Raw genomic sequence first — 17,534 nt, forward strand, 5'->3', positions numbered from 1 at the left:
TCCTTGGTTGAGTGAGGTTTGTGGCTGGTCCACCTGCTGCAGGTGCACCCTTGCAGAGGTGGCTGGTTGCTTTTTGAGCCAGCTTGGCCTTGCCTGGCACACGCAGGCCCGAGGTACTGCCACACTGCTCCGAGTGAGCTTGTCCTGCATTGGCCCAAATTCTAATTCTAGCCAGGGCCACAGAAGGAACAAGTACCCTAGATGATAATCCTGGCTGCTTTCTGCACTTGAACATGAAGTCCTTCTCAAAACGACCTGTGGTCTTCCTCTTGGCAACCAAGAAGCTCGCAGTGCCATACCACCCCTGAGGCACGGACTGGAGCCCCAAAGGCAGTGCACACCCTGGTCCTAAGCCTGCTGCTCATTTCCTCTGTGTGGCTCCATTTATAGGACAGTTGTTGCACTGAAGCTTGTGCATGCCAGGCAAGGCCAAGCTGCTTCAAAGAGCAACCAGCCACCTATGTAAGGGTCCACCTGGAGCAGGTGGACCAGCCACCAACCTCACCCACTCAAGGAAACAGGGGATGCGTGTTTGTACCATGCATTTCACTACAAGTGCATTTACCCTAAGGCTGGTGGCCTATGTTTTCTTCTAGGTTTTTTGCTTTTAGGTCTTACATTTAACTCTTTTATCCTTCTTAAGCTAATTTTTGTATAAAGTGTAAGGAAGTGGCCCAGTTTCAGTTTTCTGCATATGGCTAGCCAGTTTTCCTAACACCATTTATTAAATAGGCAATCCTTTCCCCAGTGCTTACTTTTGTCAGTTTTGTCAAAGATCTTGTGGTTTTACATGTGTGGTGTCATTTCTGAGACCTCTGTTCTGTTCCATTGGTCTGTATACCTGGTTTGGTACCAGTACCATGCTGTTTACGTTACTGTGGCCTTGCAGAGTAGTTTGAAGTCAGGTACTGTGATGCCTCCAGCTTTGTTCTTTTTGCTTAGGATTGTCCTGGCTATGCGGACTCTTTTTTGGTTCCATATGAAATTTAAAGTAGTTTTTTTAATTTTTTGAAGAAAGTCAGTGGTAGCTTGATGGGGATAGCACTGAATCTATAAATCACTTTGGGTGGTATGACACTCAGGCACAGAAATGTCCTTGTGTTAGGCAATACCATTCAGGACACAGACATGGGCAGAGACTTCACCACTAGAACACCAAAAGCAAAGGCAACAAAAGCCAAAATTGACAAATGGGATCTAATTAAGCTAAAGAGTGTCTGCAGAGCAAAAGAAACTATCATCAGAGTGAACAGGCGACCCACAGAATGGGAGAAAATTTTTGCAATCTATCCATCTGACAAAGGGCTAATATGCAGAATCTACAAAGCACTTAAACAAATTTACAAGAAAATAAACCACCCCATGAAAAAGTGGGCAAATGATATGAACAGACGCTTCCCAAAGAAGACATTTATGCAGCCAAAGAACTCATGAAGCAAAGCACATCATCACTGGTCATTAGAGAAATGGAAATCAGAACCACAATGAGATACAATCTCACGCCACTTAGAATGGCCATCATTAAAAGATCAGGAAACAACAGATGCTGGAGAGGACGTGGAGAAATAGGAACGCTTTTACACTCTTGGTGGGAGTATAAATTAGTTCAACCATTGTGGAAGACAGTGTGATGATTCCTCAAGGATCTACAACTAGAAATACATTTGACCCAGCAATCCCATTACTGGGTACTGAAAGAATAATAAATCATTCTAATATAAAGACACATGCACACGTATGTTTACTGCAGCACAGTTCACAACTGCAAAGACTTGGAACCAACCCAAATTCCCATCAGTGATAGACTGGATAATGTGGTATATATACACTATGGAATACTATGAAGCCATAAAAAAGGATGAGTTCATGTCCTTTGCAGGGACATGGATGAAGCTGGAAACCATCATTCTCAGCAAACTAACACAAGAACAGAAAACCAAACACCGCATGTTCTCACCCGTAAGTGGGAGTTGAACAATGAGAACACATGGACACAGGAAGGGGAACATCACACACCAGGGCCTGTCAGGGTGGGGGGCTAGGAGAGGAATAGCATTAGGAGAAATACCTAATGTAGATCATGGGTTGATGGGTGCAGCAAGCCACCATGGCATGTGTATACCTATGTAACAAACCTGCGTGTTCTGCACATGTACCCCAGAACTTAAAGTACAATTTTAAAAAAAGAAATTTTCTTTTAATCAAGCTTTTAATCATAGAACTTGTAAAGAAAATCGTTTTGAGTCTCTTACTACCACATCATAGCTGGGACAAACTGCTGATATTTTAGAAGTAACACAAATATCAAACAGAAAGAACTAGACTTAGGAACCAAACTCAGGTTTCTGTAGTGAACAGGGCAGAATCTTAACATTGGGTCGCCACCATTACTCCTTCAGTTTGGCCTTTGCTAGCAAAAGATGGCCTTGTTATGTAGATGAGACCCTTATAAAAAAAAAAAGTTTTTAAAAATTTCCAACTGGATTTTTTGTTTTTTGTTTTTTGTGTGTGTTTTGGGAGTTTTTTTGTTGTTGGTGGTTTTTGGTTTTTTTTTTTTTTTTTGCTTTTTTTTGTTTTTTTGGGTTTTTGTTTTTTGTGTGTGTTTTTTGTTTTTGTTTTTGTTTTTTGTTTTTTTGTTTTTTTAGCCACAGGAGTTTTAGCCATTTCAAATGCCTTGCTCCCCACAATTTGGAACATTCCTTTGGATTTGACCAAGTCAGGAAGAGATGGGAGAAAAGTGAAACAACAACAATAAAGCCCCAAACATAAACAAACAAAAAGAGTTAAGCAAAACAAACAAATGCACAATTCATATGATTACTGAGTGTTCTAATGGTAAGGAGAAATTAAAAGCAGCTGGTGGGTAATCTTAAATTTTAACCATTAAGGAAAAATTTTAAGACAAAACTCTAATTCAGCTACTTACCTGGAAATATGGCTCAGGCTGGTGATCGTTCTCTGCCATCTTAGAAGCTGGAAAAAACTTACACTCACCTTCCCTGTCAGAAGCAAGCTGAAACTCAGGAAAGGAGGTGCCTGCTCTCCATTGTCATGGAAGCAGGAAAACTTGCCTTCCTTGTTGGAAATGAGTAAAACTTCTGAAAAGGAGTTGTACAGCAAAATCAACCTTAGATCTCTACCTAATTTTGGGAGATCAGGGACTCTCTGCAGGGGAGAAGCTCCACAACCTCAGCAAATTATCCTATGGGTTTGGGCAATTAAAGCAGCCCAGGTTGGTATCAAGCAATGAGATTTATCAAAGGTCTGGACCACCTTTGTAATGTCCTTCTCTTTTTTTATCTTTGTTGGTATAGTCTGTTTTGTCAGAAACTAGGAGTGCAACACCTGCTTTTTTCTGTTTTCCATTTGCTTGAAATATTTTTCCCCATTCCTTTATTTTGAGCCTATGTATGGCACTGCACGTGAGATGGGTTTCTTGAAGACAGCATACTCCAGTGGGTTCTTGGTTCTTTATCCAGCTTGCCCCGTGTCTTTCAATGGGAGCATTTAGCACATTTACATTTAAGGTTAGTAATGATATGTGTGGATTTGATCCTGTCGCCATGCTGTCCGCTGGTTATTTTGCAGACTTATGTATGTGGTTGGTTTTTAGCATCACTGGACTGTGTACTTCAGTGCGTTTTTGTAGTGGCTGGTGATGGTCTTTTCTTTCCATATTTAGTGCTTCCTTCAGGAGCTCTCATAAGGTAGATCTGGTGATACTGAATTCCCTCAGCATTTGCTTGTCTGAAAAGGATCTTATTTCTCCTTCACTATGATGCCTAATTTTGCTGGACATGAAATTCTGGGCTGAAATTTCTTTTCTTTAATGGCATTTGATGTGGGTTGGGGTGTGTGCTGCACTCCTGTGTGCTGTCAGGACAAGTAAAGCAAAATCCACCTGTGTAAACACACACAGCGAAGTGATGTAGGAAGTTTCCATATAAAGGGCTGCAGTATGGAGAGGTAATGTGCAGGCTGGTGCATGGCTGTAGGAGCCACCTTGCTGCAGCTCTCCACTGATCAGGTATGGTCCACTAGCATGGAAGCTATGGTGTGGGCATCCGAGAGTGCCCTGTAAGCAGGTGTGGCCAGGCTGGGGTCCTGGGAGAGGCAAGTAGACTAAGGAGTGCTGAGATCAGACCAGCCCCATCTCATGTGCAAGACTGCCCAGCCTCCAGAGACCAGGTCTCAGAGGAGAACTCTCTCAAAAGTGAATCCCCAGCACAGCACAGCTGCTCTACACAAATGTGGCTAGACTTCTTTTTTAAGCAAGTCCCCTTTTTTAAAAGGGGAACTCTCGGACCTGATGTCTGCTGGGCAATCTTGCACGAGATGTGGCTGGTCTGACCTCAGCATTCCTAAAGTGCTGGGATAAAGTGCCTCACAAGGGCAAGTGGACCCTAGAGAGATAGCTGTCCCTGCCTTCTGGGCTCCACATCACCTGACTTGCTGCTCCACCACTTTGCTTATCTCCTGGGTGCTCCATCCCAGAGACATGTGAGTTAGCAATCACTTAGTGTAATCAGCCAAGGATGGAGGGTCTGTGCTGTGGGCCCAAGCCAGGCTTCCCTGTCTGGTGATGAGTAGTGGAGGGTGTGTGGTACCCATGGGAGATGAATTGGCTTGTTCTTTGGGTCAACTGCAGCTTACTGAAGGTGTTGATATGGCACTTAGGGTCTTTGCTCCGTTGATATATCTTCTGAGGGTAGCAAGGGCAGTTCACTGCAAAGGCAGTGGCAGAAAGGATTTCATTTTCTCCTGGAAGCTCTGTCCAAGGAACTGCCGAGTTGCTACTGGCTTGATAGCTCCAGTGGTGGGCTGGCTAGAGACCCAGCCTAGGAGTACCTGCCCATCAACTACAGAGTCCGGCGACTTTTCTGAAGGGCTGCTGTAGTATGCTGGGAGTCCCCTCAAGTCCCTAATTGCCTCGTATTTTCCAGGGAAGATGATAGCCTACCCCTTCCTCTGGCAGCTCTGTACCACTGAGATATGAACCTGTTGCCAATCTGAACAAACCTATAAGATGTGGCTGGAGGCAAGTTGAGAAGTCTTACCTAGTCAGGAGGAACAAGAACAGGGACTTGCTTAAAGAAAAAGTCTGGCCACGTTTTTATAGAGCAGCTGTGCTGTGCTGGGGGTTCACGTCAGCCCCTGGCCACCTCAGACACTCTGAAGCCCTAAGGCTGAAATGGCTGGGTCGCCCAAACAGCAAAGATGACCATGTGCTCCTCCCCCTGAGAGCTCTGACTCAGGGAGACCTGAGACCTCTGTTGGCCAGAGAACAGCAGTCAAGGTAGCCAGAGACCCTGGTTGAAAGATTTCACCCGCTGACTAGAAATGTGGTCAGGGACTGATTTAAGCAAGAGTCTGGCCATGTTTTCATAGCATGGCTGTGTTGTGCTGAGGTATCTCTTCTATCCCTTGTCAGCTTGGGCTCTCCAAAGCCTGCAGGCCAGAATGGCTAGTCACCCAAACAGCAAAGGTGGTGGCCTGCCCCTCTCTCCAGGAGCTCTGTCCCAGGAACATTTCAAATTTACACTGGCAAAGGAATGCTGGTGGGGGTAGCTGGAGGTCCCAGTTGGGAGGTCCTGTCCAGTGAGGTGGAACAGGATCAGGGGCCTGCTTACAGAAGCAGTCTGGCCATGATTTGGTAAAGCAGCTATGCTGTGCTGTGGGATCTCTTCTGTCCCTGGTGGATTTGTACTCTCCAAAGCCCGCAGGCTGTAATGACTAAGTTGCCTGAACGGGAAAGATGGCGGCCTGCCCCATCTTTTCTCTCAGAGTTTCATCTTGTTTCATGGAGCTTAACTTTTAGCCTGTTGATTTTACTGTCTACATTAGACTTGTTGAGAAAGAATCTGTAATCTTTTAGGTTAGATAAATGAGAATTCATTGTCTTCTGTAAATAAACCTGTTCATGTCTTGTTCTCTGGAAAGAAGTCTCTTTCAGCTATCTGACTTTGGTCACAATCATGTAGAGCAGTAGCCAGTCTACCATGACGTAATTGAATTTCCATTTCCAGTGTTTCATTGTTGTGTCTTACATTGTCCAGTTCAGAATTGAGCATTTTATTCTCAGTTGTCAACATGCTAAGCTGTCCACTGTACTGAAATACTGTTTTTATTAATGCTTCCTCATTGAATTTTTTTAAGGTGTGCACTTTTATCCAACTCTCCTTAAGTCAGAGCACAGGTAAGCCCTGGCTGCCTCCAGCCACTCTCAGGGAGACCAAAAGCCTTCATACACCCCAAGCTGGGGTACAAAAAAGGGAGGCCACGAAGGCTGATCATTCAAAATAAAACAAAATTAAAAAGTATTAAGGCAAAGATTCAAAAAATTTTGCATTACATAATTTGCATGAAAGCAATGCTATCACCTCCCCTGTGTGAACTAGGGAGAGGACCGGGCCATTCTCCTTAGAGAGAAGTGGGGTGGCTTTTAGAAGGGCAAGGGGCTTCCTGAAACAATGCATCTCACAATATTTGGAATGACTATTGAAAAGAACAACAATGGGCAATCAAAGTCCTCGGCCACATTGTAGATCTTTGGGGGAAGCTCACTCCAACCAACTGCTCTCGCCTTTACCATTCCAGTTTTTAAATCCTGAGTCAACCCAATAAAAAACAAAACAAAAAATGAAATAAGAAAACAATTAAAGCCATGCCAATCTCATGTTGTTTTCTGCGAAGTTTGGTTTTGTCAAGAAAGGGTGCAACGCAACTAAGTCAGAGTCCACCTAGAAGCATTTGCGGTGGACAACGGAGGGGCCTGACTCATCATACTCCTGCTTGCTGATCCACATCTGCTGGAAGGTGGACAGCGAGGCCAGGATGGAGCCACCGACCCACACGGAATACTTGCGCTTGGGAGGAGCAACGATCTTGATCTTCATCGTGCTAGGCGCCAGGGCAGCAATCTCCTTCTGCATCCTGTGGGCGATGCCAGGGTACATGGTGGTGCCACCAGACAGCACTGTGTTGGTGTACAGGTCTTTGCGGATGTCCACGTCAGACTTCATGATAGAGTTGAAGGTAGTTTCGTGGATGCCACAGGATTCCATGCCCAGGAAGCAAGGCTGGAAGAGCACCTCGGGGCAGCGTAACCGCTCGTTGCCGATGGTGATGACCTGGCCATCAGGCAGCTTGTAGCTCTTCTCTAGGGAGGAGCTGGAGGCCGCCGTGGCCATCTCCTGCTCGAAGTCCAGGGCAACATAGCACAGCTTTTCTTTGATGTCACGCACGATTTCCCGCTCAGCCGTGGTAGTGAACCTATAGCCACGCTCGGTGAGGATCTTCATGAGGTAGTCAGTCAGTTCCCGGCCAGCCAGGTCTAGGTGCAGGGTGGCATGGGGGAGGGCATTCCCCTCATAGATGGGCACAGTGTGGGTGACCCCGTCACCAGAGTCCATCACTATGCCAGTAGTACGGCCAGAGGTGTACAGGGACAGCACAGCCTGGATGGCCACGTACATGGCTGGGGTGTTGAAGGTCTCAAACATGATCTGGGTCATCTTCTCGCGGTTGGCCTTGGGGTTCAGGGGTGCCTCGGTCAGCAGGATGGGGTGCTCCTCGGGAGCCACACGCAGCTCATTGTAGAAGGTGTGGTGCCAGATCTTCTCCATGTCGTCCCAGTTGGTGATGATGCCATGCTCCATGGGGTACTTCAGGGTCAGGATGCCTCTCTTGCTCTGGGTCTCATTGCCCACATAAGGCTCCTTCTGACGCATGCCCCCCATCATGCCCTGGTGTCTGGGGCGCCCCACGATGGAAGGGAAGACAGCCCGGAGGGCATCATCGCCTGCAAAGCCGGCCTTGCACATGCCAGAGCCATTATCAATGACGAGCACGGCGGCGTCATCATCCATGGTGAGCTCATTCAATTGTAGAGACTTTAAAAGATTATCATTCTTTTTTTTCACATTTTCAATTTCCTCCAAATATTTCTTTTCTCTTAGCTGGCTCTGATGTTTCATTATGTCTAGTTCCAGTCTTAGCATGGCAATTTCTTCCTGCAATGTACTATTTTCATGCAAGAGATCTTTTTCTTTCTTATAACTAAGAGAAAGCTAAGTAAACAAAGGGAACTTTTAGTTAGCACTCAATAGATTGATATATCATGATTTCTTCTGAAATTAAAAAATAACATCTGTATTTATATAATGAAAGAATCCCCATAGTGGATATTTAACTGGAAAAAACTGGACAAAACTTCAAACCTAATAGAGTGTAAATTCCTCTAGTGATTTATTTTTCATGGTCTTTAAATAAAGATTTAAACTTTTAGGAATCTGCTCCTGAATTCCTAAAAGTTTAAATATTTATTTAAAGATGATGAAAAATAAATCACTAGAGGATTTTTAAGAATCTCAGAATTAAAAAAAGCCTTTCTCTGAGTTACAAAAAACCCAGAGGCATAAAATATAAGATTAATACATTTGACTATATTTTTAAGATTAGGTTTATATTCTGATATCTAACCTATCAACCACACCATCCTAAGAGCCTTAGCTATGCATATATTTGGACAGAAGCAATTTCTCAAAGTTCTTTAAGTTACTTTTACTGAAGAACATTTTACCGATATTCTACATTTCTAATATTTTTATACTCAGTTATAAGAATTATATTTATTTATAACTTAAATCTAAGCACTGTACCCTTCTACACTGTACACATCTGTATGTAAGCATTGCACCTCTACATACAATACTGAACTCATTTAAGATCGTGATTCTTAAAAGAAAAGGTCAAAAAATATATACAAGATGCAGGATTTTCCCCAGGTCTGCTGATGCTACTTCTAGTGATCCTCCACAAAACCACAGTTACTTCTGTGGTTTTGTAAATATATAAATACAAAAGAAGCCTTTTGTTTCAAAATATGAATGGTAAGATACAACTTATAGAGATTTTCTTAGAAATCATGAGATTATTTGCCATTGTGATAACTTTTATTTCCTCTTTATAATGTTTGAAAGAGTAGTAACTGTGAAATAGGGGAAATATACGTAACTATTTCTCTAGGAACAAAATACTTATCAATAAATTATCACTAAATGTGTATCATGGCATGTCATTGTTTTCAAACCTCTTTACATTGAAATGAGAAACTACTTGGAGCAAAGTGTTCTTCTCCACAAAAGTAAGGATGATGACATCCACAATGTGGCCTCTGACCCAGGTATACATTTCCTACTTTCCTATCAGTGAAAACAATCAATTGACTTCTCTATTAACATGTTTTTAAAAAACTAATGTCCAAAAACTGGAAAATTTTTTTTTAGTAGCAAAACTTATTTTTGATATGGAAAAATCATCAATTCTTATGAAAAATATCAAATGCTTCTTCTTTGGATTGAGGCCATTGTGAAGATCACTACTTGACTGTTGCAGGCAAATGGAGTTGAATTAAGAACATGGCTTTATCCTATATGTACATATACAGATACATGACAAAGGATATATAGAATATATACACACATATATATGACTTAAAAATCCTTTATATTTCCAAAATATAGTTTTTAGAAAATATATACACATATAAAAACATTTGAAAATAACTAAATACCTCAGAATTCATTTTTTCAGCCACTTCTATCTGCTTTTCTTCATGAATCAGAATCTCATCTTGTAATATTCCAGTGTTCTGTTCTTCAGAAAGTTGCTTCTGAGTATCATTTTGTTCGTCACTAGAAGAAATTTTAATTTTCATGAAATACTGGAGGTATCCCTAAAATGATCTACAGGGCAAGATGGCGCCATCAGATGTCATTCACACAATGTATATCTGCACATTATTCCAAGACAAGGCAAAGGGGTCTCACATCTGTTAACCGGGTATCCCCAACCATGCTGGCACCAGGGACTGGTTTTGCGGAAGATAATTTTTCCAGGAACCTGAGGTTTGGGATGGCTCCAGGATGATTCAAGTACATTACATTCATTGTGCACTTTATTTCTATTATTATTAATATATAATGAAATAATTATATAACTCACCAAAATGTAGAATCAGTGGGAGCCCTGAGCTTGCTTTCCTGTGACTAGATGGTCCCATCTGGGGGTGACGGGAGATGGTGACAGATCATAAAGGCATTTGATTCACATAAGGAGTGAACAACCTATATCCCCTGCATGAGCAACTTACAACAGGGTTCAGGTCACACTCTTAGGACGATCTAATGCCACCGCTGATCTGACAGGAGGAGGAGCTTGTGCAGTAATGCGAGCAACAGAGAGTGGCTGGAAACAGAAGAAGCTTTGCTTGCTCACCTGCCTCTAACCTCCTGCTGTGTGGCCCAGGTCCTAACAGGCCAGGGACTGGTACTGGTCTGTGGCCTGTAACTCATACTTTTTATGTTTATTTTTTGGAAACACTTTCCACTTGTATTCTTGATTCCTATGTATTTTATAAACAACTTAGAAATTCCTTTTAGAACAAGACAGGGTCTAATATTATGTTTTTAACATAGGATTTTGAATTAATTTTATCTGTGTATGAGAGAGAGATGTGAAATAAACTCATCGTTAAGCACTTTCCATTTTACTTTTATTTCATGCATATTAAGAATAAAACTGGGAAGTCCTAGGCAGAGCAATTGGGCAAGAGAAATAAAGGGCATCCAAATTGGAAAAGAGGAAGTCAAACTCTCTCTTCACCAATGATATGATCTTATACCTAGAAAACCCTAAAGACTCCTATAAAACACTCCTATATTTGATAAATGAATTCAGTAAAGTCTCAGAGGTTACAAAATTAATGAATACCAATCAGTAGCACCACTATACACCAACTACGACCAAGCCGAGAGTTCATATCAACAATCCAATCCCTTTTACAGTGGCTGCAAAAAAGTGTGAAATACCTAGGAAAATACTTAATGAAAAAGGTGAGTGATCTATATAAAGATAACTGGAAAACACCACTAAAGAAAATAATAGCTGACACAAACAAATGAAAATACATCCTATGTTCATGGACTGAAAGAACTGATATAGTGAAAATGACCACAGTGCCCAAAGCAGTCTACACATTTGATACAATTCCTACCAAAGTACCAATGTCGTTCTTCACAGAATTATTTTAAAATGCTGACATTCATGTAGGACCACAAGAGCCTGAATAGCAACAGCCATACCAAGCAAAAGGAACAAATATGTTGGCATCACATTACCTGACTTCAAATTATACTCTACGGCCACAGTAACAAAAACAGTGTGGTACTGGTATAAAAATAGCTACATAGATCAATGGAACAGAATAGACAACTCAGAAATAAAGCCACTACAACCAAATGATCTCTGAGCAAGGATACAAACACATACACTGGAGAAAGTACAGGTTATTCAGTAAATAGTGCTGGGAAAAAAAAAATAGCCACATGTTGAAGAATGAAACTGGATCTCTATCTCTCATCATATACAAAAATTAATTCAAGATGGATTAAAGGCCTAAACCTAAGACCTGAAAAAATTGGCCTAGGCAAAGAATTTATGATGAAGACCCTAAAAGCAAATGCAACAAAAATGAAAATAAATAAATAAGACCTAATTAAACTAAAAAGCTTCAGCACAGCAAAAGAAATAATCATCACAGTAAACCAACAACCTATACAATGGGGAAAAAAATTGAAAATTATGAATCTAACAAAGGACTAATATCTATAACCTACAAGAAACTCAAACAAATCAACAGGAAAAACACAAATAATTCAATTAGAAAGTGGCCAAATTACATGAATAGTCATTTCTCAAAAGAAGATGTACAAACGGTAAACAAGCATATAAAAACATGCTAAATCTCTCTAATCATCAGGGAAATGCACAATAAAACAACAGTGAGATATCACCTCGCTGCAGCCAGAATGGCCACTATTAGAAATCAAAACACAACAGATGTTGTTGTGGATGTGGTGAAAAGAGAACAGTGATACACTGCTGGCGGGAATACAAATTCATACAAATCTATGGAAAACAGTATGGAGAGTTCTCAAAGAACTAAAAGTAGATCCTACCATTTTATCCAGCATGCTTATTTCTGGATATCTACCCAAAATAAAAGAAATCGTACTCTCAAAAAGACACCCGCACACCTATGTTTACTGCAGCACAATTCACAATATGCAAAGATATGGAATCAACCAGTGTCCATCAACTGATGAGTGGAATAAAGAAAATAGAGATATATACATATATATATATATCACATCACATATATGTATCATATATATGCATGTGTGTATATACACTCACACATATAAATATGTACATACCTGAGACTGGGTAATTCATACACATGCATACCTGAGACTGGATAATTCATAAAGGAAAGAGGATGAATTGATTCACAGTTATGCACGGCTGGAGAGGCCTCAGGAAACTTAACCACCATGGTAGAAGGTGAAGGGAAACCAGGCACCTTCTTCATAAGGCGGCAGGAGAGAGAGAATGGAAGGGGAAAGAGCCCCTTATGAAACCATCAGCTCTTGTGAGAACTCACTCACTATCACAAGAACAGCATGGAGGAAACCGACCCCATGATCCAATCACCTCCCAGCTGGTCTTTCCTCAACACCTGAGAATTACAATTTGACATGAGATTTGCATGGAAACACAAAGCCAAACTATTGGGGGGGCATCCTTATTTTTAAAATATCTAAATGTCATTATTTATCATTCAAAATAGTAATTTTTATTTGTTATGATTTTGTTTGTAAATAAAATGATCTGGTAAATTTTCTTCACTTTTAACCTATTCAGTCAAAATATATAAAAAGCTAGATTTGCCAGCAGAATATTGTAACTATTTTTTAATGAGATAAAAATGTATAACAATATCACTATTACTGTACAGAGAAAAAAGTGAACATGAAAAAGAATTTTAAAAGACAGAATATGACTATCATAGACATACATGAACTGACAGACTAAAATCTCCTACTGGAGATTATGTTAGGACTTGAGCAAAAGCTTCTAAAAATACCAAAAACAAAAAAAAATTATTTTTAAGAAATAAATTATACAAAGAACTCTTCTGGTTAAGACGATGTATCAAAAAAAAAATCTTTGTGAGAGTTATTATTAACCAAGTCATCATAACCAAAACTTTAAATCCACAATTCTGAAATATTAAAAAGTTTCATTTTGAACATAGTTAATGGAAGGCAACTTTTGAACGAAAATTTCTGTTTAAAGTAGACTCAAACTTAGCAAAGAATTGACCTGCAGCCATGGTAACAAGAAGCCACCCAGAGCCAGTTCAAGATCTAGTCAATCGATCAATGACCATTGGCCTTGCTCACCAACCAATATCAATGTGAGCAGCTGGCTTCTGAAAGACAGCCAAGCAGCAACAGCTGCTCCATCAGAATAGACAGTGCCTGACCAGTATAGTCTTCCTATCCGAAGCAAAAAATTCCAACTGTCTTTTTATTTCAAATACCGAAGGTACATAATCCCTTGGAAAGAATCTGTGAGTCCATTACATTTACCACCCTAATATTTTTTTAAATAAAATACTAGTGGCCAGACGTGGTGGCTTACGCCTGTAATCCACCCAGCACTTTGTGAGGATGAGGCGGGTGGATTGCCTGAGGTCAGGAGTTCGAGACCAGCCTGACAAACAGGGTGAAACCCCATCTCTACTAAAAATACGAAAATTAGCCAGGCATCATGGCACACACCTGTAATCCCATCTCCTCAGGTGGCTGAGGCAGGAGAACTGCTTGAACCCGGGAGGCAGAGGTTGCAGTGAGCCGAGGTCACGCCACTGCACTGCAGCCTGGGTGACAGAGCGAGAGACTGTCTCTAAATACATTTTATACCAGTAAAGTTTGCAATTCCTCTGACTCATTTTACCATAAATGCAATTATCATGATTACCAGTAAAAGAATAGTGAATAACCACAATATTGGACATTTCTCCCTAAGTGAAAAAATATTAATATAAAGAATGTAGCTTATTATAAAAAGCCAAAAAAATTTTTAAAATATATATAATTACCAGGAAAAATTGTTAAAATGAACCTTGTCAAACATTTTTTAAGTGAGAATCAATCAAACAATATGCCCAGGATAAACTCCATTCATTCATTTAAGATTTATTTATTAGGTAGCTACGCCTGATAGGCTAGGCCTTTTTCTAGGAAGTGAGGATATGGTAATGAACAATAAAAACCCTATTCATGAGAGTGAGATAAACACACAATAACAACAGACAAGTACGACAAAATATACAGTACGTTAGAGGAGAAAAACTAAAGTAGGAAAATGAAATGTTTATGTGTTTGACGGGAAGGGTGGTGGGAAAGTTGGGATGGCCAGAAAAGTCCCTGGTGAGAAAGAGGATTTTTCTTTAATACAAAGAAACTTTTATTTGTACATCAAAGACTCTAAAAAATGATGATGTTAACAGAGTTGATGTCAAGACACAAATAGGTTTGAAGTTAGAGATGTTAAATCACTGTTTCATTGAACCTTCCCTCAATTACGTTAGAGAGCATCCCTGGTATACTCCCAATTGAATCTTAAGCCTCATGCGTCCTGGTGATACAATCGTAATTCCTTTCTGTTAGTCCTCGTTATCTCTTTTTCTTTTTCTTCATTTTTCTCTGGACTACGAATTGCGCTGGTACATGGTTCTTCCTCAGAAAGTGGTTATTCCTTACTGTGTTTCTTTTTACCCTTTTTCTTCTTCTTAGAAAGGGGATTTTAAGTAAAGAACTGAAGTAATGGAAGGAGTAAGCTAGGAGGATATCTGGGGAAAAAGCATTCCGGACACAGGGAACTTCTAAGTGCAGAGGTGTGCCTGGTGTCTTTAAGCACTAGGGATAGGTAAGGAATAGCAAGAAGTTCAGTGTGGCTGAAACAGAGCAAAAGAGATAAGAAACAGAAGTTTAAGCAGGAGAGATAACATGCCAGATGGTTGACTGCCTTTTAGTTATTAGGAGGAAATCTGACACATACTCAGAGTGAAATGGGAGGCAATCAGAAGGGCTGGGGAAGGGGAATGACACAATTTGACTTATGTTTTAAATACATCCACTGAGTTAAGAATTGACTAAAGAGGAAGTTTTTAAAAAGCAGGACTATCAATTCCCAGTCTATGACACTCATCTAGACTGCAGATGATGGTGGCTCAGATGTACAAGATATGACTGGCTTCTGGACATATTCTTCAGGTAGACATGATGAGATTTACTGAGAGATTAGATGTGAAGTGTCGAGAGAGAGAAAGGTGAGTCAGGAATGATACCAAGGTTTTTGGCAGAGCAACTGGAAGAGTTGCCATTAACCAAAGTAGGAAAGACTACATGAGGTGTAGATTTCAGTAAGGCAATCAGTAGCCCAATTTTTGATCTGACAAGTGTGTGATACCCAACAGCTAATCAAATACCTATTTATTAGGTAGCTACATCTGATAGGCTAGGCCTGTCAAGTAGGTGGGCTGATATAGAGATCTGGAATTAAGGAAAGAGATCTGAGTTGGAGACATACATTTGGAAATCACTAGCATATACGCAGTAGAAAAAGTCACAAGGGACCAGGCACGGTGCGGTGGCTCATGCCTGTAATCCCAACACTTCGGGAGGCCAAGGCGGGCAGATCACCTGACACCAGGAGTTTGAGACCTGCCTGGCCAACATGGGGAAACCCTGTCACTACTAAAAATACAAAAATTAGCCAGGCATGGTGTCGCACACCTGTAATCCCAGCTACTCAGGAGGCTGAGGCAGGAGAAGCGCTGGAACCCAGGAGGCAGAGGTTGCAATGAGCCAAGATCGTGCCACTGAACTCCAGCCTGGGGGACAAAGCCAGACTTCATCTTAAAAAAAAAAGAAAAAAAAGTCATGATAAAGAAGATTGAGGACTGAGCCATGAGAAACAACAATGTCCAAAAGGAGAAAGATGAGGAGGAGCAAGCAAAACAGACCATGATGAATGGACTAGAAAGGCAGGAGGAAAAGCCTGAGGGGGTGAGGTCCTGAAAGCCAAGCGAAGACACCGTTAGGGAGGAGATGCCCTCCATTGGCTCAAATATTGCTGACAGATTAAATAAAATGAGGTGTAAGAAAAATGCATAGATTTATTACAGAAAAAAATTAGTGATAATCTTGAGGAAAAACGTTGGAGGACTGCTGAAACTGAAGACACTGGTGTGAGATCAAGAGTGAATGAAAAGAAAATTTGAGTTCGTGAGTGTAGACAGTTCTTTTAAGGACATCATACTTAGGAGTCATGACTGAGAATGTTGTAATTTTCTTCCACAGTCATGGAAAAGTAATAGACAAATAGTTTCAAATTTTATATAACAGGTGTAGTTTTCAAATTTTATATAACAATTATATATTTTAAAGGTTATAAAAATTATACACATGTGGCATTACAAATGCGAGACCGAGGTGTTAAATTCTTAAAACTATAGAATAAAAGTTGCCTTGAACATTTCTAGATCACATAAGCTGATTATCATTTTGTTCATGCTTACAAGACGAAGAAATACTAAAAGTTTCAAGGAGAGTATTTCTTGCTTGATGAAATCAGCCAATTCTAGGACAGTTGACACTCATCAAATACACAAAGTAATTGATCACAGTAAAATACTCAGTTCTATTAACAGGAATAAAGTGGGAGAAATGCAGAAAATAATCTTATTTTATAAATGAAGTTTTTAAAATTATATGAAGTCACTGTGGAAAAAATATGGTGAGGTGAATACTGAAATATATCCGTTTCTCAAAGGAAGGATAATTTCACACATGCAAGGCACTTTTACAAATAAGAGTCACTGCATTAGCAGACCTTCCTTTTAGCACAAGGGTCAGCAAATAAGCACCTATGGGCCAAATCCAGCCCACTACCTGTTTTTGTAAGTCAAGTATCTTGGAACACAGCCATGCTTATTCACTTTACAGTCCATAGTGTCAATTAGCTGGGTGTGATGTTGCACACTTGTGGTCCCAGCTAGTAGACAGGCTGAGGTGGGAGGATCACTAGAGCCCAGAAAGTCGAGGCTGCAGTGAGCCATGATCACACAACTGCACTCCAGCCTGGGAAACAGAGCCAGACCCTGTCTTAAGAAAATAAATATATGTAGTCCACAAAGCCTAAAATATTTACTAACTGGCTTTTTGCAGAAAAAGCTGGCCTACTCCTGGTTTAGCAGATGAAAGATCTTTGATGTATTTTAATAAAAGTTTTATCCAATATACTGAAATGTTTATATTAAATATAGATCCCCATGTACAATCCCTTGGCAATATTCAGACTGAGGGTCCAATATTTTAGCACTCAGGCACTGACAACAAAAATTTAATAACTAGCAATCTTGTTGCTAACAAGGTACAGTGTCAATGTAGCATGTAGCTTCCATTTTCAACACAGCAAATATTACAAAATTATCTTAAGATGTGTTATCACTAATGCTTTAAATACATTTTAATTATGAAATAATCAGTATATTCTAGATCTAACCTCACTTGTAAAAAATGGCTGCATACTACATTAATTTCTGGGTATGAAAATTGAGC

The 17,534-nt window shown here is 40.4% G+C and overlaps 1 protein-coding gene across 7 annotated transcripts in view; it reads right to left on the bottom strand.

Moving 5' to 3' along the window:
* Positions 1 to 6,673: 6,673 nt before the first annotated feature.
* The window catches only part of LOC129022338 (POTE ankyrin domain family member J-like), a 90,337-nt gene continuing 79,476 nt past the window's right edge, over positions 6,674 to 17,534 (bottom strand). For 3 of the 7 annotated variants that reach the window (XM_054468453.2, XM_054468452.2, XM_063659652.1), the window contains 2 exons: positions 9,575 to 9,695; positions 6,676 to 8,069 (listed from right to left, as the gene is read on the bottom strand). In XM_054468453.2, the coding sequence (XP_054324428.1) occupies positions 6,741 to 8,069; positions 9,575 to 9,695 (1,450 nt within the window). In that variant the 3' untranslated portion in view covers positions 6,676 to 6,740. Of the gene's footprint in view, positions 8,070 to 9,574; positions 9,696 to 17,534 lie in introns of all 7 variants that reach the window. The other 4 variants (XM_054468450.2, XM_054468449.2, XM_054468448.2 and 1 more) reach the window with 3 other exon arrangements.

Source organism: Pongo pygmaeus, chromosome 22 (assembly GCF_028885625.2).
Source record: "Pongo pygmaeus isolate AG05252 chromosome 22, NHGRI_mPonPyg2-v2.0_pri, whole genome shotgun sequence".
Classification (NCBI taxonomy): Eukaryota; Metazoa; Chordata; class Mammalia; order Primates; family Hominidae; genus Pongo; species Pongo pygmaeus.